Source organism: Schistocerca cancellata, chromosome 10, assembly GCF_023864275.1.
Source record: "Schistocerca cancellata isolate TAMUIC-IGC-003103 chromosome 10, iqSchCanc2.1, whole genome shotgun sequence".
NCBI lineage: Eukaryota > Metazoa > Arthropoda > Insecta > Orthoptera > Acrididae > Schistocerca > Schistocerca cancellata.
The window spans coordinates 53,521,040-53,548,557 of record NC_064635.1 but is presented as its reverse complement, the minus strand read 5'-3'; the positions used below and the strand labels follow the sequence as shown (position 1 = coordinate 53,548,557).

The 27,518-nt window shown below is 44.3% G+C and overlaps 1 protein-coding gene and 1 pseudogene across 1 annotated transcript in view; one reads left to right on the top strand and one right to left on the bottom strand.

The window, feature by feature from the left end:
• The window catches only part of LOC126106781 (uncharacterized), a 166,565-nt gene extending 140,851 nt beyond the window's left edge, over nucleotides 1–25,714 (top strand). The window contains exons 3-4 of the mRNA XM_049913162.1: nucleotides 19,057–19,325; nucleotides 25,115–25,714. Of these exons, the coding sequence (XP_049769119.1) occupies nucleotides 19,057–19,325; nucleotides 25,115–25,429 (584 nt within the window). The 3' untranslated portion in view covers nucleotides 25,430–25,714. The remainder of the gene's footprint in view (nucleotides 1–19,056; nucleotides 19,326–25,114) is intronic.
• Nucleotides 17,176–17,293, bottom strand: LOC126106983 (5S ribosomal RNA; annotated as a pseudogene).
• Nucleotides 25,715–27,518: the final 1,804 nt, after the last annotated feature.

The following is a 27,518-nucleotide window of genomic DNA, read 5'->3' as shown; positions in this document are numbered from 1 at the left end:
GCTGCTCTAGCTTGTTAAGTGAACGCCGTCGGCCACTGCATTATTCGTGGTGAGAGGTAATGCCTGAAATTTGGTACTCTCGGCACATTCTTAACACTGTGGATCTCGGAGTATTGAATTCCCTAACGCTTTTGGAAACAGAACGTCCGAGCGCTTAGCTCCAGCTACCATTCCATATTAAAGGTGTCTTAATTCTCGTCGCGCCGCCACAATCACGTCGGAAACCTCTTCACAAGAATCACCCGAGTAGAAATGACAGCTCCACCAACGCCCTGCCCTTTTAGGCCGCCCCCAGTAGCTGAGTGGTCAGCGCGACAGCATGTCGATCCTAAGGGCCCGGGTTCAGTTCCCGGCTGGGTCGTAAATTTTCTCCGCTCAGGGACTGGGTGTTGTGTTGTCCATAATGATCATCATTTCATCCCCATCGACGCGCAAGTCGCCGAAGTGACATCAGATCGAAAGACTTGCACCCGGCGAACGGTCTACCCGACGGGAGGCCCTCGTCACACGACTCCCCTTTGATACCTTGTGTACGCGTTACAGCTGCCATCTGTACATGTGCATATCGCTTTTGTTACCTCAATGTACATGGAGTGCCAAGTTCAGTACACCGAGCTGCTACTTCTGGCAGCAAAAACGAGTCTAACCCAGTAGGACATCGGGTAGAACCGAGCTTGGATGATAAATACAGGTACATGATTCCCTGCTGCTTCAACCGTATGCCACATTTCATCAATCGTGTCGTGGCTGGTGAGTGTTGTCGTGCCAGTATCTCAAGAAACCATGAACAGATGTCTCCAGTTGGTAGCGTTCTCACCAGGCCGAACAGTACTACACCATCTGTATTGAGGTACGTCAGGGCAGCAAGGACATCATGTGGTCTTTTGTTATCTTGTTGGAAGATAACGTCACTATGGCCTGTAATATACATCTACATCTGCATCTACATGAATACTCTGCAAATCACATTTAAGTGACTGGCTGAGGGTTCATCGAACCACCTTCGCAATTCTCTATTATTCCAATCTCGTATAGCGCGCGGAAAGAACGAACACCTACACCTTTCCGTACGAGCTCTGATTTCCGTTATTTTATCGTGGTGATCGTTTCTCCCTGTGTAGGTCGGTGTCAAGAAAATATTTTCGCATTCGAAGGAGAAAGTTGGTGATTGGAATTTCGTGAGAAGATACCGTCGCAACGAAAAACCCCTTTATTTTAATGATGTCCAGCCCAAATCCTGTATCCTTTCTGTGACACTCTCTCCCATATTTCGTGATAATACAAAACGTGCTGCCCTTCTTTGAAATTTTTGGATGTACTTCGTCAGTCGTATCTGGTAAGGATCCCACACCGCGCAGCAGTATTCTAAAAAAGAACGGCCAACCGTAGTGCAGGCAGTCTCCTTGGTAGATCTGTTACATTTTCTAAGTGTCCTGCCAATGAAACGTAGTTTTTGGTTAGCCTTCCCCACAACATTTTCTATGTGTTCCTTCCAATTTCAGACGTGCGTAGTTGTAATACCTAGGTATTTAGTTGAATTTACGGCTTTTAGATTAGACTGATTTATCGTGTAACCGAAGTTTAACGAATTCCTTCTAGCACTCATGTGGATGACCTCACACTTTTCGTTATTTAGGGTCAACTGCTAATTTTCGCACCATTCAGATATCTTTTCTAAATTGTTTTGCAATTTGTTTTGATCTTGTGATGACTTAATTAGTCGACACGACATCGTCATCTGCAAACAACCTAAGACGGCTACTCAGATTGTCTCCCAAATCGTTTATATGGATAAGGAACAGCAAAGCGTCTATAACACTACCTTTGGGAACGCCAGAAATCACTTCTGTTTTACTCTATGACTTTCCGTCAGTTGCTACGAACTGTGATCTCTCTGACAGGAAATCACAAACCCACTCACATAACAGAGACGATATCCCAGAAGCACGAAATTTCACTACAAGCCGCTTGTGTGGTACAGTGTCAAAAGCCATCCGGAAATCCAGAAATATGGAATCGATCTGGAATCCCTTGTCAACTTACTGGCAGGGCCGAGACTCGAACTCGGGACCTTTTCCTTTCGCGGGCAAGTGCTCTACCATATCAGAGCACACTCCGCTGCAGCGTGAAAATCTCATTCTGGAAACATCCCCCAGGCTCCTTTCTTTCAGGAGTACTAGTTCTGCAAGGTGCGCAGGGGAGCTTCTGTAAGGTTTGGGAGGTAGGAGACGAGGTGCTGGCAGAAGTGGAGCTATGAGGAGGGGACGTGAGTCGTGCTTGGGTAGCTCAGATGGTAGAGCACTTGCGTGCGAAAGGCAAAGGTCCCGAGTTCGAGTCTCGGTCCGGCACACAGTTTTAATCTCCCAGGAAATTTTTATATCAGCGCACACTCCGATGCAGAGTGAAAATCTCATTCTAATCACCATTATTCTTTACGCACTTTTGCAAACGATGAAGCACAGCCTACATGCCGCCCTTGTAAAAATTGGAACCAGCTGAGGCTCACTACATCCTTACACCTTCGGCAACAGCATCCCAGTCTTGAAAATGTTTGCCATGTTGCCATGTAGGCCCAAGGAGATAGAAGTCTGAAGGCGCTAAATCGGGATTGTATGGTGGATGTGGTAAGACATTCCAGCCGAATTTTACAGTGAGATGCGAGGTCGAAAAACTGGTGTGGGGCCTGGCGTTATCATGTTGCAGGCGAAAGCTGGTCATCCTCTCTTATTTTGTTGCTAGACGATCCAGATCCCGATCTTAGGCCCTGGAAATTCGGGTTTCCTGCTTAGCGTGCTGAATTGACAGTTTCTCCAGGCTCCAGAGCATCCAAAAGAACCACACCCATGCTGTCCCAGAAGACTGTGCACAGCACTTTGCAGGCAGATGGCTATGACTTGAATTTTTTCTCTGACAGAGAATTCGCATGTCGCCATTCCATGGATTGTCTTTTGAATTCTGGCTCATAGTGGGGACACTACATCTCATCTCTTGTGACGATACTATTCAGAAAATTGTCACCTTCAGCTTCCTATAGGTCCAGCAGGTCACAACAAATTTCCATTCGGTGAGTTTTCTGTTCATCTGTAAGCATCCACGGGACCCATCTCGCACAGACTTTGCGACAACGAAGATGTTCCAACATTGTTTCCAAGGCATTACAGCCGACATTCAGCTTTGCACACAATTGTCTGGTCGTTGTCCGCCGAGCAGCACGGATGAGTTGATCAAGACGCTCTTCATTGCGAGGGATGAGAGCCGTGCAGGATCGACCGGGCCATTACTTGTCGTGCACATCCTCTTCACCATCTTGAAAATGCCATACCCATCGCCTCACGTATATTCTGTCATCTCCATACAACTACACTCCTGGAAATGGAAAAAAGAACACATTGACACCGGTGTGTCAGACCCACCATACTTGCTCCGGACACTGCGAGAGGGCTGTACAAGCAATGATCACACGCACGGCACAGCGGACACACCAGGAACCGCGGTGTTGGCCGTCGAATGGCGCTAGCTGCGCAGCATTTGTGCACCGCCGCCGTCAGTGTCAGCCAGTTTGACGTGGCATACGGAGCTCCATCGCAGTCTTTAACACTGGTAGCATGCCGCGACAGCGTGGACGTGAACCGTATGTGCAGTTGACGGACTTTGAGCGAGGGCGTATAATGGGCATGCGGGAGGCCGGGTGGACGTACCGCCGAATTGCTCAACACGTGGGGCGTGAGGTCTCCACAGTACATCGATGTTGTCGCCAGTGGTCGGCGGAAGGTGCACGTGCCCGTCGACCTGGGACCGGACCGCAGCGACGCACGGATGCACGCCAAGACCGTAGGATCCTACGCAGTGCCGTAGGGGACCGCACCGCCACTTCCCAGCAAATTAGGGACACTGTTGCTCCTGGGGTATCGGCGAGGACCATTCGCAACCGTCTCCATGAAGCTGGGCTACGGTCCCGCACACCGTTAGGCCGTCTTCCGCTCACGCCCCAACATCGTGCAGCCCGCCTCCAGTGGTGTCGCGACAGGCGTGAATGGAGGGACGAATGGAGACGTGTCGTCTTCAGCGATGAGAGTCGCTTCTGCCTTGGTGCCAATGATGGTCGTATGCGTGTTTGGCGCCGTGCAGGTGAGCGCCACAATCAGGACTGCATACGACCGAGGCACACAGGGCCAACACCCGGCATCATGGTGTGGGGAGCGATCTCCTACACTGGCCGTACACCACTGGTGATCGTCGAGGGGACACTGAATAGTGCACGGTACATCCAAACCCTCATCGAATCCATCGTTCTACCATTCCTAGACCGGCAAGGGAACTTGCTGTTCCAACAGGACAATGCACGTCCGCATGTATCCCGTGCCACCCAACGCGCTCTAGAAGGTGTAAGTCAACTACCGTGGCCAGCAAGATCTCCGGATCTGTCCCCCATTGAGCATGTTTGGGACTGGATGAAGCGTCGTCTCACGCGGTCTGCACGTGCAGCACGAACGCTGGTCCAACTGAGGCGCCAGGTGGAAATGGCATGGCAAGCCGTTCCACAGGACTACATCCAGCATCTCTACGATCGTCTCCATGGGAGAATAGCAGCCTGCATTGCTGCGAAAGGTGGATATACACTGTACTAGTGCCGACATTGTGCATGCTCTGTAGCCTGTGTCTATGTGCCTGTGGTTCTGTCAGTGTGATCATGTGATGTATCTGACCCCAGGAATGTGTCAATAAAGTTTCCCCTTCCTGGGACAATGAATTCACGGTGTTCTTATTTCAATTTCCAGGAGTTTATATCAAACGTCGATGGATTTCAGCCGGTGCAATTTCTTTAGCAGTGAGGAACTCAATCACACATCACTGTCTCACACGTGCATCCATGTCAGACAGACTCCATTTTGGAACATTCCGCTGCTGGCGCCAACTGCTGCAGAACGTCGAAACCAGCTGCAAATAAAAGAGGAAGGTTCAAGCATCAGCACTACACCAACGACATCTGGCGCGGACATCTAAAGTCACCACAAAAACATAGGAGGCATTACTTCCGGAACGAACCTCGTAGAATGACATACTGCAGTGTCGGTAGGCCATAGTCCGGTCACTCTTGGATTTTCACTGCATGCTGCCTTCACGACTTTGCAGTTTTAACGACCAGTAGTGTGTATTGCATCTCCATATACGTCTCGGGCTTCAAAATACGTAATTTAAAGCAGATGTCATGCAGATGAAGGGAAACAAGACGCCCAACTTTGTTGTGCTTTAGTTTCAAACCAAGTAAACATGCATATAGACATTAGATGCATATAACTCATAGGGAGTAGGCGGAGATTAGCATTTAACGTCCCGTCGACAACGAGGTCATTAGAGACGAAGCACAAGCTCGGATTAAGGAAGGATGGGGAAGGAAATCGGTTGTGCCCTTTCAAAGGAACCATCCCGGCATTTGCCTGAAGCGATTTAGGGGAATCATGGAAAACCTAAATCTGGATGGTCAGACGCGGGTTTGAACCGTCGTCCTCCAGAATGCGAGTCCAGTGTGCTAACCACTGCGCCACCTCGCTCGGTAACTCATAGGGACTTGTGGTTGGATTTATGTTTGGTTGTTTCAGATCTGCTGAGTAGAGTAAGCCAAACCGACTTGACTAATAAGACAGAGTCTGTTCAGGAGAAACGATGTTAATTTTTATTTTTGCTTGAGCCAAAGTCATGATAGACTTCTTGAATGATGCTGGCTCCACTTGATTGTAATAATTCTTATTTTGTTGCTATACGATCCAGATCCCGACCTTAGGCCATTTTCAAGTAGAAAAACGTATTTTTATGTCAAAAGTCATCAGTCTTAGGTCTTTTGACATTGCCCTATGGGCGAAATCTGGGTCTTATAATAATAAAATAAAAACTATTACAGTCAAATAGCGGTATCATCATTCAAAAAACAAGAGAAAAACAAACAAATAAACAGATGATGTTTTATTATGTTGAGATTGCTTCTGTTAAGACGGTGCATAGACAGTTTCATTTTGTATATTGCGTATCTATATCAGATGCGAAAGTGATCAAAGGTCGGCATAAACACAATTTTGGACACTTGTGATATTTATAAAATGCATGGAAGAGGATGTTTATAACGAGCTACTAGATTCTGCAAAAAGATCCATTGCAGGCAAAGGCAGTTAACTCATTAGACTGCACAAGAGCGCCAGGTGCACAATATCACAAAGAAAGAGCTGAGACTAACAAAGTGTAGATCCTGCAGCCGTTGCAGTTAATGAACTGAGTTTATGAAAAGCATAAAATCTGGGTATGGAGTCCATAGCAGGTGGGGAGGTAGGGAAGCCACGAAATGAGAAAGGATTAGGGAGGAGTGAGCTCAGTCTGACAGGAGGAATAAATGTCAGAGCGAATGTCGTTGTTAGGGAGTGGCAGTTTGCTAAAACTAAGATCGCAGAGGATATCGAGGGTGTGTAAGTGTAGAGTGGGTGGGATGTTTTGATGCAGATGGGGCAGCACACTGGGATTGGTAATTTAATAGATCTGCTGGAGACAAACTTAAGAGAAGTATAGGATATAGGGACGTGTTCCAATGTGGACAAGGATGTTGAAAGTGATGAGCTGGTAAAGGTGTCTTGTAGGCTAGGGTAATCAGATTTGGAAGCCAGGCAAAGTGCATGGCATTTAAGGATTTCGGGGGATTGATAGAATGTTGGTGGGGCAGACACCAGGCGACGTTTACATTTATACTCCGCAAGCCACCCAACGGTGTGTGGCGGAGGGCACTTTACGTGCCACTGTCATTATCTCCCTTTCCTGTTCCAGTCGCGTATGGTTCGCGGGAAGAACGACTGTCTGAAAGCCTCTGTGCGCGCTCTAATCTCTCTGATTTTACATTCGTGATCTCCTCGGGAGGTATAAGTAGGGGGAAGCAATATATTCGATACCTCATCCAGAAACGCACCCTCTCGAAACCTGGCGAGTAAGCTACACCGCGATGCAGAGCGCCTCTCTTGCAGAGTCTGCCACTTGAGTTTGTTAAACATCTCCGTAACGCTATCACGGTTACCAAATAACCCTGTGACGAAACGCGCCGCTCTTCTTTGGATCTTCTCTATCTCCTCCGTCAACCCGATCTGGTACGGATCCCACACTGATGAGCAATACTCAAGTATAGGTCGAACAAGTGTTTTGTAAGCCAGCTTCGGGAAAAGATTTTGTAGGTGTGAAAGATAGTGGAGGGATGCAATTCTTTGTTCAACAGGTTCGTAGTTTTAAAGTTAGTCTATCGAGGGTTTTCTGAGGATGGTTAGTACGTGAAGTTACTATGTTAGTTCATAGTCAGGGTTTAGTTCAAGGTATTTCAAAGCACTGTATTATTATTATTATTATTATTATTATTAGTATAATTTACATGGCCATTTTAAATGTTTAGGTTAATTGGATAAGAGAGTTATAAATGGCAAGGTAAAAAGCATGGAAGCAGAAACTACAGGTACTGCTTCTTAAATTACACTAGTTAACAAATTTAAACTTTTTCTTGCATCTGGTTTGCAAATGGGTGGATTTACCTAATTTTGGGGCGCTGATTACACTGGTGAAATCATTTTTTTCTCTATGACGTCACATTTCCTAGATACACAGCAGAATAGAAAATGTTAATAACGAAGATTGACACAATTAAGTCAAACAAAAATTCACATTCAGAACGTTGGAAATCAATACTATTTTGTATGTATACAGGGTAGTCCCTTGATAGTAACTGGGCCAAATATCTCACGAAATAAGCATCAAACGAAAAAACTACAAAGAACGCAACTCGTCTAGCTTGAAGGGGGAAACCAGATGGCGCTATGGTTGGGCCGCTCGGTGGCGCTGCCATAGGTCAAACGGATATCAACTGCGTTTTCTTAAATAGGAACCCCCATTTTTATTACATATTCGTGCAGTACGTAAAGAAATGTGAATCTTTTAGTTGGACCACTTTTTTCGCTTTGTGATAGATGGCGCTGTAATAGTCACAAACGTATAAGTACGTGGTATCATGTAACATTCAGCCAGTGCGGACGGTATTTGCTTCGTGATACATTACCCGTGTTAAAATGGACCGTTTACCAATTGCGGAAAAGGTCGATATCGTGTTGATGTATGGCTATTGTGATCAAAATGCCCAACGGGCGAGTGCTATGTATGCTGCTCGGTATCCTGGACAACATCATCCAAGTGTCCGGACCGTTCGCCGGATAGTTACGTTATTTAGGGAAATAGGATATCTTTAGCCACATGTGAAACGTCAACCACGACCTGCAACAAATGATGATGCCCAAGTGGGTGTTTTAGCTGCTGTCGCGGCTAATCGGCACATCAGTAGCAGACAAATTACGCGAGAATCGGGAATCTCAAAAACGTCGGTGTTGAGAATGCTACATCAACATCGATTGCACCAGTACCATATTTCTATGCACCACGAATTGTATAGCGACGACTTTGAACATTGTATACCGTTCTGCCACTGGGCACAAGAGAAATAACGGGACGATGACAGATTTTTTGCTCAAGTTCTATTTAGCGACGAAACGTCATTCACCAACAGCGTTAACGTAAACCAGCATAATATGCACTATTGGGCAATGGAAAATGCACGATGGCTGCGGCAAGTGGAACATCAGCGACGTTGGCGGGATAATGTATGGTGCGGCATTATGGGAGGAAGGATAATTGGCCCCCATTTTATCGATGGCAATCTAAGTGGCGCATTGTATGCTTATTTCCTACGTAATGTTCTACTGATGTTAATACAAGATGTTTCACTGCATGACAGAATGGCGATGTACTTCCAACATGATGGATGTCCGGCACATAGCTCTCGTGCGTTTGAAGCGGTATTGAATAGCATATTTCAGGACAGGTGGATTGGTCGTCGAAGCACCATACCATGGCCCGCACGTTCACCGGATCTGACGTCCCCGGAATTCTTTCTGTGGGGAAAGTTGAAGGATATTTGCTATCGTGATCCACCGACAACGCCTGACAACATGCGTCAGCGCATTGTCAGTGCATGTGCGAACATTACGGAAGGCGAACTACTCGCTGTTGAATGTCGTTACACGTATTGCCAAATACATTGGGGTTAACGGACATCATTTTGAATTTTTATTGTATTAATGTGGTATTTACAGGTAATCACGCTGTTACAGCATGCGTTCTCAGAAAGGATAAGTTCACAAAGGTACATGTTTCACATTGGAACAACCGATTTCCGGCCGCGGTGGCTGAGCGGTTCTAGGCGCTTCAGTCCGGAACAGCGCTGCTGTTACGGTCGCAGGTTCGAATCCTGCCTCGGGCATGGATGTGTGTGATGTCCTTAGGTTAGTTAGGTTCAAGTAGTTCCAAGTTTTAGGGGAATGATGACCTCAGGAGTTAAGTCCCATAGTGCTAATAGCCATTTAAACCATTTGATTTGGAACAACCGAAATAAAATGTTCAAACGTACCTACGTTCTGTCTTTTAATTTAAAAAACCTACCTGTTACCAACTGTTCGTCTAAAATTGAAAGCCATATGTTTGAGACTATTACAGCGCCATCTATCACAAAGCGAAAAAAGTGGTCCAACTAAATCATTCATGTTTCTTTACGTACTACACGAATATGTATTAAAAGATGGGGGTTCCTATTTAAAAAAACGTAATTGATATCCGTTTGACCTATGGCAGCACCATCTAGCAGGCCAACATAGCGCCATCTAGTTCCCCTTTCAAGCTAGACGAGTTTCGTTCTTCGTAGTTTTTTCGTTTGACGCTTATTCCGTGAGATATTTGGCCTGGTCACGATGGGCATTATGCCAATAAAAGGTCCAAATAAGTTCAGACGATATTTTCACCTTTAATCATCTTTGGTTTCTGAAAAATGCGACGACGGAGCTCTTATTTTGTTTTCCGTTTCGTCACTCTCCGTAACAAGATCCCGCCAGTAGTCACCCATCATCGAAGGGTTCCAACGGCCTTGGTAACGCTGTTCCACGGTAAGAATGTCTTGGTGAAAGCGTTCACCATGCTCATCGCTTACGGCTCCCAAAATTCTGTGTAGAAATCAAGGTGAGAATGTAAGAAGTGAATTTTAAGTGGCATTCTACACGCCATGCTCTTATAGTTGTCCAAGTGGTCATTCACAATGGTAATATAGCTTTAGTCCATTTTGTTACCCAAAAAGCCCTTCACAATTTCTTTAAAAGAAGACCAAGCAGCTCATTGGATATCTGTGAGTTTGGCATCAAAAGTTGGATCTTTCAGCAATTTTCTTATTTCTGGTCCAACAAATATACCCTCTTTTAGCTTTGCCTCAATTTGGGAAACTTTTCTTTTAAGTGATTGAAGGCCTCACCTTCTTTATCCAGAGCTTTTACAAAGGCCCAACTTTATTGATATGATGGGGAGGCAAAATGATTTTATTGGGCTCAACCAATGGGGTATTGTTGACATTTACGTTTCCATGAACATATGATTTCCTTATTGGCCATTCCTTGACTGTTCTTCGTGTCATGGCTGTATCAAAGGCACAAAAGCAGCAGTATTTCGTGAATACAGCCTGTAAACCTGCAAGGAGCGCAACAGCTTTTAAACCACAGCAAAGCCACGGTTTCATAAGTTTCTTGCATGTCTACTGCGTAAGCCTGAGGTACCGATAGAAATACATTGCCATTAAGCAGTAGTACTGCTTTCACGCTGGTTTTACTGGAGTCAATAAATAGTCGCCACTCCTGTGGATTATGTTGACACCTAGCTGCAACATTAGACCATTGACATCTATACATACACACACTGAATTCTGCATATTGAAATACTGAGGGAAGGAAGCACCTCTCGATCTTGTTGTTGTTGTTGTTGTTGTGGTTTTCAGTCCAGAGACTGGTTTGATGCAGCTCTCCATGCTAACCTATCCTGTGCAAGCTTCTTCATCTCCCAGTACCTACTGCAGCCTACATCCTTCTGAATCTGCTTAGTGTATTCATCTCTTGGTCTCCCTCGACGATTTTTACTCTCCACGCTGCCCTCCAGTACTAAATTGGTGATCCCTTGATGCCTCAGAACATGTCCTACCAACCGATCCCTTCTTCTAGTCAAGTTGTGCGACAAACTCCTCTTCTCCCCAATTCTGTTCAATATCTCCTCATTAGTTATGTGATCTACCCATCTAATCTTCAGCATTCTTCTGTAGCACCGCATTTCGAAAGCTTATATTCTCTTCTTGTCCAAACTATTTATCGTCCTCGTTTCACTTCCATACATGGCCACACTCCATACAAATACCTTCAGAAACGACTTCCTGACACTTGAATCAATACTCGATGTTAACAAATTTCTCTTCTTCAGAAATGCTTTCCTTGCCATTGCCAGTCTACATTTTATATCCTCTCTACTTCGACCATCATCAGTTATTTTGCTCCCCAAATAGCAAAACTCCTTTACTACTTTAAGTGTCTCATTTCCTAATCTAATTCCCTCAGCATCACCCGACTTAATTCGACTACATTCCATTATCCTCGTTTTGCTGACACTGTCTATTCCGTTCAACTGCTCTTGCAAGTTCTTTGCTGTCTCTGACAGAATTACAATGTCATCGGCGAACCTCAAAGTTTTTATTTCTTCTCCATGGATTTTAATGACTACTCCGGACTTTTCTTTTGTTTCCTTTACTGCTTGCTCAATATACAGATTGAATAGCATCGGGGAGAGGCTACAACCCTGTCTCACTCCCTTCCCAACCACTGCTTCCCTTTCATGTCCCTCGATTTATAACTGCCATATGGTTTCTGCCTCTCGATCTGGAACCTTCTACCTTCAGGGACAAAAATATCCTCTCGATCTGAAACAGGATATTTTTGTCCCTGGAGGTAGAAGGTTCCATTGTTGCAGTCTCGACCCCAAGACTCCAGCTTGCTGTTTCGATAGCTTTAGGTCACGAACCAAATCGTTCAGTTCCTTTTGATTAAACAGCTTCAGCTTGCTGTTTCGAAAGTTTAGGATCGCGAACCAAATCGTTCAGTTCCTTTTGATTAAAGAGCTGAGGCGAAGTGTCATGATATTGAAGGCAGTAATCTTCTATATGTTCAGTACTTCCTGATTCACTTGATATGGTGTCTGATTCCGTGGCTTTAAAATTACAGACAGGAACAGGTAACCCCTCATCATGGGTCACAGGCAAATGCAGTGAAGATACATTTGGATGCTTTATTTTATGTCTAATTTTGCTTGAATGTTCCGAAATATTTATAAGACAGAAGTAATAGTCTGAATAATGGTCTTTAGGCTCACACCACACCATCGGAACATCGAATGGCATGGCTCGGCATTTTCATTTCAACCACACGGTTAAGGTTTAGTACAGGTTGTGCAGGCAATATGAGGTGCAAAATTTTTATCTTGGTCACCAACAGGACAATCAAAATACATTTTATGTGCCTTCTTAACCAAATCAGTGACTGGTTTTCTATTGGCGTTTGGAGTGAATTTCCCACACATATAACAAAAGTTGTCGGGGTAGTTTAGACAGTAACGAGATTTCCTAGTTGCCATTTTTCGTAGTGTAAGTTTTAAATACAAAAAGTTTGCACTATCTTTCACAGGAAACATTCACTGAGGATCTCTTTCACACCACTGAATTACCACACCAACCATTTACTGACGATTTGTATATCTTCTAGCTCTCCTCTGCAAATCAAAAACAAACAATTAAATATAAAAACAGAAGAACAGCAACAAGCAAGATCCGAACACGAAAAATAAAAAATCTTTAAAAACTCAAAAATTCTATGAGCTAGAAAATTTTGAAAGGTGTATTCGGATTCTACACACCAAAATACATTCTAGTTGATGTATCACATCCCAGATGCAAAGTGGCTGTTGACTAGTGTTACTGCCTCGATTTTGGAGGGCTATGGGTTACACAACGATGTGAACTGGTTGAGATGAATCTGGAGTGAGTGTTCAGATTTTTGGAGGATACATTAGAGGGCTAGGAATGCTGTGTAATCAGCATACTGGAGGACATGGTTCCAGTTGAGGCACATCAGCTGTGTAAAGAATATACCAGGCTTCTTGCCAAAGAGTCTTCTGCTGGATTTTTCTCTAGTTTTTGGAAGGATATTTGGAATTTCATTTGTGCAACGCGTACCAGGAGGCAGCACAAACAAATACTGCTCACCACATATTACATATGATGCCTAGATCAAGTGTCCGGTTTGCTTCCCGTTACAAAGAAATTTATTTTTAAAGGGGAATTTTATGTGCAGATTCGACAGAGTAGAACCACATTAGTCTAGTGTGATATTCGTTTTATCCATATGTATTATCAGGGACAGTGAAACAAGAGCAGTGGCTCAGCAGGGCTGCTGCAGTACTGGCTATTCATCGTGTTTCACAGTCCCTGTTAGTAAAAAAAGGGGTTCAACTGGCTCTGAGCACTATGCGACTTAACTTCTAAGGTCATCAGTCGCCTAGAACTTAGAACTAATTAAACCTAACTAACCTAAGGACATCACACACATCGATGCCCAAGGCAGGATTCGAACCTGCGACCGTAGCGGTTGCTCGGTTCCAGACTGTAGCGCCTAGAACCGCACGGCCACTCCAGCCAGCCTGTTAGTATACACTGATGAAACGAATATTGTGCTGGACTAATGTGGGACTGCTCTGTCGAATCAGCAGCACTCCGTCTTCAGTCCACAAGTGGCCCATCGGGACCATCCGACCGCCTTCTCATCCTCAGTTGAGGATGCGGATAGGAGGGGCGTGTGGTCAGCACACCGCTCTCCCGGTCGTTACGATGGTTGTCTTTGGCCGGAGCCGCTACTATTCGGTCGAATAGCCCCTCAATTGGCATCACAAGGCTGAGTTGTTGTTGTGGTCTTCAGTCCTGAGACTGGTTTGATGCAGCTCTCCATGCTACTCTATTCTGTGCAAGTTTCTTCACCTCCTAGTACCTACTGCAACCTACATCCTTCTGAATCTGCTTAGTGTATTCATCTCTTGGTCTCCCTCTACGATTTTTACCCTCCACGCTGCCCTCCAATACTAAATTGGTGATCCCTTGATGCCTCAGAACATGTCCTACCAACCGATCTCTTCTTCTGGTCAAGTTGTGCCACAAACTTCTCCCCAATCCTATTCAATACTTCCTCATTAGTTATGTGATCTACCCATCTAATCTTCAGCATTCTTCTGTAGCACCACATTTCGAAAGCTTCTATTCTCTTCTTGTCCAAACTATTTACCGTCCATGTTTCACTTCCATACATGGCTACACTCCATACAAATACTTTCAGAAATGACTTCCTGACACTTAAATCTATACTCGATGTTAACAAATTTCTCTTCTTCAGAAACGCTTTCCTTGCCATTGCCAGTCTACATTTTATATCCTCTCTACTTCGACCATCATCAGTTATTTTGCTCCCCAAATAGCAAAACTCCTTTACTACTTTAAGTGTCTCATTTCCTAATCTAATACCCTCAACATCACCCGACTTAATTCGACTACATTCCATTATCCTCATTTTGCTTTTGTTGATGTTCATCTTATATCCTCCTTTCAAGACACCATCCATTCCGTTCAACTGCTCTTCCAAGTCCTTTGCTGTCTCTGACAGAATTACAATGTCATCGGCGAACCTCAAAGTTTTTATTTCTTCTCCATGGATGTTAATACCTACTCCGAATTTTTCTTTTGTTTCCTTTTTTGCTTGCTCAATATACAGATTGAATAACATCGGGGAGAGGCTACAACCCTGTCTTACTCCCTTCCCAACCACTGCTTCTCTTTCATGTCCCTCGACTCTTATAACTGCCATCTGGTTTCTGTACAAATTGTAAATAGCCTTTCGCTCCCTGTATTTTACCCCTGCCACCTTTAGAATTTGAAAGAGAGTATTCCAGTCAACATTTTCAAAAGCCTTCTCCAAGTCTACAAATGCTAGAAACGTAGGTTTGCCTTTCCTTAATCTTTCTTCTAAGATAAGTCGTAAGATCAGTATTGCCTCACGTGTTCCCATTTTTCTACGGAATCCAAACTGATCTTCCCCGAGGTCGGCTTCTACTAGTTTTTCCATTCGTCTGTAAAGAATTCGTGTTAGTATTTTGCAGCTGTGGCTTATTAAACTGATTGTTCGGTAATTTTCACATCTGTCAACACCCGCTTTCTTTGGGATTGGAATTATTATATTCTTCCTGAAGTCTGAGGGTACCTCGCCTGTTTCATACATCTTGCTCACCAGGTGGTAGAGTTTTGTCAGGACTGGCTCTCCCAAGGCCGTCAGTAATTCCAATGGAATGTTGTCTACTCCGGGGGCCTTGTTTCGACTCAGGTCTTTCAGTGCTCTGTCAAACTCTTCACGCAGTATCGTATCTCCCATTTCATCTTCATCTACATCCTCTTCCATTTCCATAATATTGTCCTCAAGTACATCACCCTTGTATAGACCCTCTATATACTCCTTCCACCTTTCTGCTTTCCCTTCTTTGCTTAGAACTGGGCTTCCATCTGAGCTCTTGATGTTCATGCAAGTGGTTCTCTTATCTCCAAAGGTCTCTTTAATTTTCCTGTAGGCAGTATCTATCTTACCCCTAGTGAGATAAGCCTCTACATCCTTACATTTGTCCTCTAGCCATCCCTGCTTAGCCATTTTGCACTTCCTGTCGATCTCATTTTTGAGACGTTTGTACTCCTTTTTACCTGCTTCATTTACTGCATTTTTATATTTTCTCCTTTCATCAATTAAATTCAATATTTCTTCTGTTACCCAAGGATTTCTATTAGCCCTCGTCTTTTTACCTACTTGATCCTCTGCTGCCTTCACTACTTCATCCCTCAAAGCTACCCATTCTTCTTCTACTGTATTTCTTTCCCCCATTCTTGTCAATTGTTCCCTTATGCTCTCCCTGAAACTCTGTACAACCTCTGGTTCTTTCAGTTTATCCAGGTCCCATCTCCTTAAATTCCCACCTTTTTGCAGTTTCTTCAGTTTTAATCTACAGGTCATAACCAATAGATTGTGGTCAGCGTCCACATCTGCCCCTGGAAATGTCTTACAATTTAAAACCTGGTTCCTAAATCTCTGTCTTACCATGATATAATCTATCTGATACCTTTTAGTATCTCCAGGGTTCTTCCATGTATACAACCTTCTATCGTGATTCTTAAACCAAGTGTTAGCTATGATTAAGTTGTGCTGTGTGCAAAATTCTACCAGGCGGCTTCCTCTTTCATTTCTTAGCCCCAATCCATATTCACCTACTACGTTTCCTTCTCTCCCTTTTCCTACACTCGAATTCCAGTCACCCATGACTATTAAATTTTCGTCTCCCTTCACTATCTGAATAATTTCTTTTATTTCATCATACATTTCTTCAATTTCTTCGTCATCTGCAGAGCTAGTTGGCATATAAACTTGTACTACTGTAGTAGGTGTGGGCTTCGTATCTATCTTGGCCACAATAATGCGTTCACTATGCTGTTTGTAGTAGCTTACCCGCATTCGTATTTTCCTATTCATTATTAAACCTACTCCTGCATTACCCCTATTTGACTTTGTATTTATAACCCTGTATTCGCCTAACCAGAAGTCTTGTTCCTCCTGCCACCAAACTTCACTAATTCCCACTATATCTAACTTTAACCTATCCATTTCCGTTTTTAAATTTTCTAACCTACCTGCCCGATTAAGTGATCTGACATTCCACACTCCGATCCGTAGAACACCAGTTTTCTTTCTCCTGATAACGACGTCCTCCTGAGTAGTCCCCGTCCGGAGATCCGAATGGGGGACTATTTTACCTCCGGAATATTTTACCCAAGAGGACGCCATCATCATTTAATCATACAGTAAAGCTGCATGCCCTCGGGAAAAATTACGGCCGTAGTTTCCCCTTGCTTTCAGCCGTTCGCAGTACCAGCACAGCAAGGCCGTTTTGGTTATTGTTACAAGGCCAGATCAGTCAATCATCCAGACTGTTGCCCTTGCAACTACTGAAAAGGCTGCTGCCCCTCTTCAGGAACCACACGTTTGTCTGGCCTCTCAACAGATACCCCTCCGTTGTGGTTGTACCTACGGTACGGCTATCTGTATCGCTGAGGCACGCAAGCCTCCCCACCAACGACAAGGTCCATGGTTGATGGGGGGCTGAGTACACCCCGAAAAATGGCAGCAGCACATGGCGGCCCGGATGGTCACCCATCCAAATGCCGGCCACGCCCGACAGCGCTTAACTTCGGTGATCTGACGGGAACCGGTGTATCCACTGTGGCAAGGCTGTTGCGCTCTGTCGAATGGACGCATAAAATTCCCCTTTAAAAACAATTTTTTTGGTAATAGGAAACAAACTGAAGCTTTCCCGTGATACTGGGCATGATGTGAAAGACATGATGAGCAGTATTTACTTGGGCTGACTCCAGCTACTCATTGAAAAAATTAAATTGCGAAAATCTCCCAAACACCAGGGGAAATGCCCCTGACGACCTGTAGGAGAGACACACTGTGTAGGCGTGTTTCTGTGATTTGTGTTTGTGAATTTCATCTACATATCTCGAGTGGTTTTGGTTTTTTTTTCTTTATTGTGATTGCATTCCCCTGCCCCATATGGACAGGGGAGGGCTGTCAGCGGCACAATCCGCCACTCCTCAGCACAGTGACATGACAACTAATACAAGAAGAAAATGTTACATATAAGGTGATAAAAAAGTGGGACCTTAAACAGAATAAGGGGAGATAATGGAGGTAAAAATACACGGACATGGAGATGTTACATTGGGGGACAATTAAAAAAGTCGACAAAGTTAAAAAACACAGTTGGCGATTTGTAGAACACAAAAAAGACACTGAAGGCACACACACAGGTTAAAAGTTGGCCACAGTATTAAAAACACTCCAGAACAACAAACTTAAAACCCACTTGGGACATACACAGTGAAGTATAAAACTGCCAGGTGGGACCTGCCAAGGGAGAGGCCGGGGAGGAAGGAAAAGGACAGGAGAGCAAGGGGCAGCAGGGGAGGGGGCGGGATGAAGAGAGTAGGGACGTCAGTGGGTACACTAAGAGGCAGGAGACTGGTGGGGCAGGAGATGAAGAGGGAAGACAAGGCAGGAGGGAGTAGAGAAACACTGAAGGGGAGCGCAAGAGAGGGAGGGGGATAGGAAAGTCGCTCAGGAGAAGGGAGGGGTAGGAGAGGGAGCCCTGAGGAGAAAGAAGGAAGATGGGGTTAGAGTTGGGTTGGTAGGAAGGGTAGATGTCAGGGTGAAGCTCATCATCCGGGAGGGGTAGATGTTGGAAGTTGCGTTGGGAAAGGAGGTGGAGGATGTGGAGATGGAGAGAGGGTGAGACACAATACAGCAATGACTCGGGGTGGAGAGGAAGGGAGACACCAGGGGGTGAGGTGGATCAAGGTGGCGGACAATATATAGGGTGGGATGTGTTCAAGGAAAAAGAGAAGTTGAGGGAAGGGGATGAGGTCATAGAGGATGCACATGGGGGATGGAAGGCGGATGCAGAAGGCGAGGCAGAGTGCATGGCATTCGAGTATTTGAAGGGATTTATAGAACCTGGGAGGGGCGGAAATCCAAGCAATGCTGGCATAACAAAGGACGAGGCGGATCAAGGATTTGTAGGTGTGAAGGATGGTGGAAGGATGCAGACCCCATGTCCAGCTGGACAGCAGTTTCAGAAGGCAGAGTCTGTTGGGAGCTTTGTGTTCGATGGTAAGTAGATGGTGAGTCAAGGTGAGATGGTGGTCAAGGGTGAGGCCAAGGTATTTTAAGGTAGGAGTGAGGTGAATAGGACAGCCATAAATGGTGAGATAGAAATCATGGAGACAGAAAGAGTGGGTGGTGCGGCCTATGATGATTGCCTGGAGGGGAGTGGTTTTGGTTCAGGGACACAATGAAATTAGGAAATTACAAAATGGACACTGTGTGTTAACATATAGTGTTGGTAAAATACAGCCTTACATATCTGTCCAACAATTTTTAGTCACTCTATACAATTTTCACAGCCGAATCACTGTTAAATTGCCTTCCATGTCAACAGTTCCTCCGGCTGTCATCCTATCATCAGGACACCACCACAGCGGCGACACAGCCCACCACCTGGTATCGAAATCTGAAACCACAGTAGGGGGTAGCGCCGGTGGCGCCAGCAGTGGTCGCGGTCCGAACCAGGAGGACTCTGGGCCTGGTGCTTTGGTGGTGCTGCATCCGCCACAGCCACTGGTCGCAGCGCACGCTGATGACGACACCATACACGTCATCGCCGCAGTGCCGTTCGCCGTCGCCCACCACCACGAACTGCACCACGAGGTTTGTCTCTCTGTAAGACGACGGGTTCCCGGCTATTATGTTCAATCTCTCTGTATGGGCTACGTGGGAAGGTCTTGCCCTGGAGATGAAACACCATTCTTTTTGGTCACACATGTGCTTATTTGTCGGATTTTTACTTATAAATTTCCACCAATGTTAGAAATACCCAATAGACGTCATGTTACCATACAAATCTTCATGTATAGGAGTTACTTTTCTTATGTACTGAAAAATAAGCTCACATAAGAAGAAATTTTCGTCATCATATTCCACAGGCTTGAAAATACTGGAGTATAACTTTGAAAGCATTCGGTTTGAAAAGTAAACCATCAATTTAGTATTCATTGGCGCCCTCAATTAATCATGGTGTGCCACAAGGGTCTAAAATATATACAGGGTGGTCCATTGATAGTGACCAAATATCTCACGAAATAAGCATCAAAGGAAAAAACTACAAAGAACGAAACTTGTCTAGCTTGAAGGGGGAAACCAGATGGCGCTATGGTTGGCGCGCTAGATGGCACTGCCATAAGTCAAACGGATATCAACTGCGTTTTTTTTTTAAATAGGAACCCCCACTTTTTACTACATATTCGTGTAGTACGTAAAGAAATATGAATGTTTTAGTTGGACCACTTTTTTCGCTTTGTGATAGATGGTGCTGTAATAGACACAAACGTATAAGTACGTGGTATCACGTAACATTCCGCCAGTGTGGACGGTATTTGCTTCGTGACACATTACCCGTGTTAAAATGGACTGTTTACACAATTGTGGCAAAGGTCGATATATATATATATATATATATATATATATATATATATATATATAATATTCTAAAACATCAACAAATTGTTCAAGGCAAATGGACTATCTCTTTTATTTCCATCTATGATCTATTTTGGTTCTCCGAAAGCCAGTTTCATTCAACAAATGTCCATCTTCAGATCGGCATCAAAGTATGAGAAAACCAAATACAACTAGTAGACAGTTTACATCTTAAAACAACAAAGTAGGCAATAATGAAGAACATTTCTTTTATATATCTGCAAAACATGAATGTAAAAGTAATTCTTTTCATTATGACATATTTTATTGTTTTAAGATGTAGACTGTCTACAGTTGTGTTTGGTTTTCCTGTGTTTTACTGCTGATATGAACATGGTCATCGTTGACCGAAATCGTTAGTCTAACGACCAAACAGTTTTGTGATCAAAGACGAAAATAAAGTAAATTTATTGATATTTTGTGGATTACTGTTTTATTCGCGACTGTGTCACAGCTTGTGAAATGGATTATCATTTAATTTTGGGCAAATTCAGTACATAGAGTTAATCACTTCTCATGGAACTTCACAACCTATAAAATATGTTTTTCAAAAAATGAAAAATAATAAAAAGATGTGTTCAGTTTCTTCGGCTTCGAGATAGATCATAACGTTAATTGAAAAAATGATTAATGAAGCACCTTGTTTTGGCTATGTTTGCAGTACATAAGAAAACTGCTATGTGTGATTTAAAATGAAGAAACTTGTTTATTCTGCTTATTTCTACGTAGTTTGTCTATGTGAAATTGTATTCGAAATTCGCACTTACTGTGTGTTGAGATGGGACTCTTCTTACAACTGATACGGATTTCAGTAGCCCACATGCGTGAATTCCGTGAGTTCACATATGCATTGATTGGGCAATCATGACCCTTCACACAAAAGCCAATCACATCACCCAGGCTTTATGAGAATCGAAGAAGCTGTAGCTGTCATGCTGATCATATTTTTCAGTGTTGCCACTTTTGGGCGACCACATTTGGTAGCATTTTCCATATTTTCAGTCTTCTCTAACTTAGCACACTCCCTCTTACCAAGTTCTTCTGTTACAGCATTCTGTGTCTCAGTATACATCTAATGTTCACTGGATGACAATGGACGCTGTCTGCTGTAATGTTTAGCCCTTTCCTTCCTCATTTGGAGTAAGTGAAGCAACACATTTATTTTCTCAGCCAATTTCGGCTGAAAAAATGCAATATTTGTTGTGGGACATTGTGGGATATTCCCGCTTCAGCCGATATAGTTTCACAAAGTTCCGATAGGTGACAGCGCTATACGTAACCTTCAAAATGGCGTCTGTAGCGGAGGTGAGTTCGAAACACAGACCTGTCATTGAATTTGTTCTCGCGGAAAACCAAACCATCGCGGATATTCAAAACTGCTTGCGTAGTGTCTATGGAGACCTGGCTTTGAACAAAAGCATGGTGAGTGAGGCATCTTTCATCATCTCGAAAAGGTCGCACAAACCTCTCCGGCCTCCCGGATGCAGGCCAGCTCACACAGGTATGACTCCTGCAATGTTGGATCGTGCAGCACTCCCATTCGAGGTGATCTATGGATCGTGATCAAACACGTCACTGTTCAACTACTTCTTATCCGTGACAGTGCCTCAGAGAAATCTGCCCACCTGATAGGAGGTCACAAAACTTCATTGGATTATGCTTCCTCATCTTTCCTACAGGCTGGACCTCATACCTTCCAACTTCCATCTGGTTGGCCCAATGAAGGACGCACTCGGTGGGAAGCGGTACATGGATGATGAAGAGGTTACTGATGCAGCCAGACGTTGGCTCTGATGTCGACTACCAGAGTGGTACCATTCGAGTATACAGGGCCTCCCACTAAGATGGCTTACGGCCATCACATTGATGGAGATTAAGTAGAAAATAGGGTTTTATAGCCAAAAGAGTGGGGAATAATATGGTGCATTGTAATCCTGAATAAAACCACTGTTTTCAGGAAGAAAGTGCCGCATTACTCATTAAATGTTCCTCATATCATATCTGACACTTCCTGACAAAGTAGAATACTGTGTGAGACTTGGACTCAAGAGGTGGAACCTTCCCAATTTCCCATGACATCCATTCTCCCTTGAGTGCTATTCCAGTAACCTTCGTTTCCATTCTTCTGTATATTATTCTTGTCACCAACTTGGATGCACAAAGTCTCAAGATGATTGTACGAGGGTCACTTCAAAAGAAATGCACACTATTTTTCTAAAAATGCTCTTTTCATTCTGCATGTGTGAAAGTTTTACAGTGTGTAGATAAATCCTTCCCGCTTGTTTCCAAACTTAGTTTAACCTGTTCCCGTGAATAGCGCCGTCACAGCATATCTTCAAGATGGCTGCTACACTTGACGTTCGTCAGAAGCAACGTGCTGTCGTATAATTCCTGCGCTGTGAAAACGAGACAGTGATAAACATCCACAAGAGGTTGAAAAAGGTGTATGGATATGCTGCTGTCGATCGCAGTACAGTTAGTCGGTGGGCAAGCAGGTTACGCGATGGAAGCGGGCACGGCAATATTGAGGATTGTCTTCGCACCGGCCGGCCTCGTACTGCACACACTCCACACAATGTGCAGAGACTGCTGACTGCTGACAGACGCATCACAGTGAACGAATTGTCACACTACATTGGGATAGGGGAAGGAAGTGTTTGCAGAATACTGAAAGTGTTGGCGTTAAAAACGGGTTGTGCCAGATGGGTTCCCAGGATGTTGACAGTGGCTCAGCCGGCCGGAGTGGCCGAGCGGTTCTAGGCGCTACAGTCTGGAACCGCGCGACCGCTATGGTCGTAGGTTCGAATCCTGCCTTGGGCACTGATGTTTGTGATGTCAGGTTAGTTAGGTTTAAGTAGTTCTAAGTTCTAGGGGACTGATGACCACAGCTGTTAAGTCCCATAGTGCTCAGAGCCATTTGAACCATTTCGCAGTGGCTCACAAAGAAACAAGAAAAAATGGTATGCAGCGAACTTTTGCAACAGTACGAGAATGGTGGAGATGAATTTCTTGGAAGAACTGCGACAGGTGATGAAACATGGCTCCATCATTTTTCAGCAGAGACGAAGAGGCAATCAATGGAGTGGCATCATGCAAATTCACCCAAGAAAAAAATTCAAAACCACACCTTCTGCTGGAAAAGTTATGGCTGCGGTGTTTTTCGATTCCGAAGGACTCTTGCTTGTGGACATCGTGCCAAGTGGAACCACCATAAATTCTGTATATGTGACGACACTGAAGAAACTTCAAGCTCGACTGAGTCGTGTTCGACCACATCGGCAAAAGCAGGATATTGTTTTGCTGTTGCACGACAATGCACGGCCACATGTCAGTCAAAAAACCGTGGAAGCGATCACAAAACTCGGATGGACAACACTGAAACACCCGCCTCACAGTCCTGACCTGGCTCCATGTGACTATCATCTCTTTGGGAAACTGAATGACTCTCTTCGTGGAACAAAGTTTGAAGATGATGACTCCCTTGTGCTAGCTGCCAAACAGTGGCTCCAACAGGTTGCTCCAGAATTTTACCGTGCGGGTATAGAGGCGCTGGTTCCAAGATGGCGTAAGGCAGTTGAGAGGGATGGAAATTATCTGGAGAAATGAAAATATTGTTCCTAAAGGATGTATCTACACACTGTAAAACTTTCAAACATGTAGAATCTACTCTGTAGGAATGAGCATGGGTTTCGAAAAAGACGGTCGTGTGAAACCCAGCTCGCGCTATTCGTCCACGAGACTCAGAGGGCCATAGACACGGGTTCACAGGTAGATGCCGTGTTTCTTGACTTCCGCAAGGCGTTCGATACAGTTCCCCACAGTCGTTTAATGAACAAAGTAAGGGCATACGGACTATCAGACCAATTGTGTGATTGGATTGAAGAGTTCCTAGATAACAGAACGCAGCATGTTATTCTCAATGGAGAGAAGTCTTCTGACGTAAGAGTGATTTCAGGTGTGCCGCAGGGGAGTGTCGTAGGACCGTTGCTATTCACAATATACATAAATGACCTTGTGAATGACATCGGAAGTTCACTGATGCTTTTTGCAGATGATGCTGTGGTGTATCGAGATGTTGTAACAATGGAAAATTGTACTGTAATGCAGGGGGATCTGCAGCGAATTGATGCATGGTGCAGGGAATGGCAATTGAATCTCAATGTAGACAAGTGTAATATGCTGCGAATACATAGAAAGCTAGATCCCTTATCATTTAGCTTCAAAATAGCAGGTCAGCAACTGGAAGCAGTTAATTACGTAAATTATCTGGGAGTACGCATTAGGAGTGATTTGAAATGGAATGATCATGTATAGTTGATCGTCGGTAAAGCAGATGCCAGACTGAGATTCATTGGAAGAATCCTAAGGAAATGCAATCCGAAAACAAAGGAAGTAGGTTACAGTACGCTTATTCACCCACTGCTCGAATACTACTCAACAGTGTGGGATCCGTATCAGATAGGGTTGATAGAAGAGATAGAGAAGATCCAACGGAGAGCAGCGCGCTTCGATGCAGGATCATTTAGTAATCGCGAAAGCGTTACGGAGATGATAGATAAACTCCAGTGGAAGATTCTGCTAGAGAGACGCTCAGTAGCTCGGTACGGGCTTTTGTTAAAGTTTCGAGAACATACCTTCACCGAAGAGTCAAGCAGTATATTGCTCCCTCCTACGTATATCTCGCGAAGAGACCGTGAGGATAAAAACAGAGAGATTAGAGCCCACACAGAAGCATACCGACAATCCTTCTTTCCACGAACAATACGAGACTGGAGTAGAAGGGAGAACCGATAGAGGTACTCAAGGTACCCTCCGCCACACACCGTCAGGTGGCTTGCGGAGTATGGATGTAGATGTAGAATAAAATATGGATTTAAAAAAAAAACAGTGTGCATTTCGTTTGGAGTGACCCTCGTATAATGGCTGTCACACTTACCTGCCCTCGCCCTGTTTGTCCACAGGCAGACCACGTGCTGTCGAAGAGCACCACGCTGACCCTAGCCCAGCACGACAGCGACCCACACGTGCTGGCCAAGACGACGACGGTGACCACGGTGACGCAGCACGACAACGCGCCACTGCTCGTGGTGCACGCACCGGACGCTCCCGTGGTGCTGCTTCACCACCCAGCCGCGTCCCAGTCCTCCACGTCGACCACGACTGTGCACAAGCCCCCGGTCACACACAACCTGCTACGCGTGCCCCTCGGTGGCTTCGGAGTCGGAGTCACGTTCGGTGGTGCCGGGGCGGGACACGGCTTCTATGCAGCAGGGTGACACGCTCGTTGCCTCTGACTCCATAAATAATATTCTACATCACGATTTAATCTGTTTATGCAGAACATCCAATAAACAGCAGATTCTCTGGGGTGATAAGTAACCACACATTTATTTGTTTAGGAAATTCGAACACAAAAACTATTTTGAGAGTAGTCTTATCAACGTTTTTCACGTCTCTTGTTGTTGTGGTCTTCAGTCCTGAGACTGGGTTGATGCACCTTTTCCTGCTACTCTATCCTGTGCAAGCTTCTTCATCTCCCAGTACCTACTGCAACCTACAACCTTCTAAAACTGCTTAGTGTATTCATCTCTTGGTCTCCCTCTACGTTTTTTACCCTCCACGTTGCCCTCCAATACTAAATTGGTGATCCCTCGATGTCTCAGAACATGTCCTACCAACCGATCCCTTCTTCTAGTCAAGTTGTGCCACAAACTCCTCTTCTCCCCAATTCTATTCAATACCTCCTCATTAGTTATGTGATTTACCCATCTAATCTTCAGCATTCTTCTGTAGCACCACATTTCGAAAGCTTCTATTCTCTTCTTGTCCAAACTATTTATCGTCCATGTTTCACTTCCATTCATGGCTACACACCATACAAATACTTTCAGAAATGACTTCCTGACACTTAAATCTATACTCGATGTTAACAAATTTCTCTTCTTCAGAAACGCTTTCCTTGCCATTGCCAGTCTACACTTTATATCCTCTCTACTTCGACCATCATCAGTTATTTTGCCCCTCCTTTACTACTTTAAGTGTCTCATTTCCTAATCTAATTTCCTCAGCATCACCCGACTTAATTCGACTACATTCCATTATCCTCGTTTTCCTTTTGTTGATGTTCATCTTATACCCTCCTTCCAAGACACCGTCCATTCCATTCAACTGCTCTTCTAAGTCCTTTGTTGTCTCTGACAGAATCAGAATGTCATCGACGAACCTCAAAGTTTTTATTTCTTCTCCATGGATTTTAATACTTACTCCGAACTTTTCTTTTGTTTCACGTCTAACTATCGACATTTATAGAAATCTGAAGAGAAAAAGTCGTCTCCTACACGCGAAATTCATATTGAAAGTGGGTGACAACGAACTTGAAGGCCAAAACTAGTTGTGTGTAGTGAAACAAATTTTACATCTGGAACTGCTTTCTTACCTAATATCTCAATAATGCAGTTACTCCTCTTATAGGAACTGCCTTCAATTGCAATCTTTGCTGCATTCTATTAAGTCACAGAGCAAATATAAATGAACAAGCTCAGGGAGTTCAATCAACAAAGCACAAAAACACCCTCTATAACTTGCCCTTAACTAGAGCTGATCAGAGCCCTACATAGTTCAGAGCTGGTTAGCGCCTGAGGTACGGACTCATCCTACAATTTATATACTTAACTGACACATCGTAGGCAGCCTGCGACACATTTGTGAACAGTACCTGCACCAAGGCTACAAAAACGTGATGCCGCTGCTGTATGCACCACTTCAATGTGTTACAAGTCCTGCACTCGGAAATCTGGTGATGATGAATGAGATGGAAATAGTTAACGAAAGTAAAAATTCTCTGCTGTAAAAGGTAGAAACTCAGTGAAAAACGGCATCTGGAAAACTATAGACTTGAATTTTTTTATGCTTTACAGTACTGTTACAAGAAAACTACACAACTGATAACGCTTCAACTTGAAGCATGTGAGAATGACAAATGTTTTCTTTGATGTTAATTCTTGTTACTTCCTTTAAAAAATGTATAATTATGAATTAAATTAATGGTAAATTCAAATAAAACACAAATGCTCCAGTTAATTTCCCAGCTCATTTTTTTCTAACGAACCATGATGTATTCAGTTTGAAGAGACTTTTTAGCTGAGGGAAACCAAGCTACGAGGGCTATCCAGAAAGCAAGTTCCGATAGGTCGCGAAATGGAAACCACTGTAAAAATCCGATGAGCCTTTGCACAGATGTGTTGGGCAGTGTCTGTAGAACGCCTGTCGATCGCGCCACATCGCTCTTTTCAGTTCCGAGCGTACAGTGAGCACGTAAATGTACCTAGGAAATAGTGTCTCCAGCCAAGTACGAGGGCCTGGTGA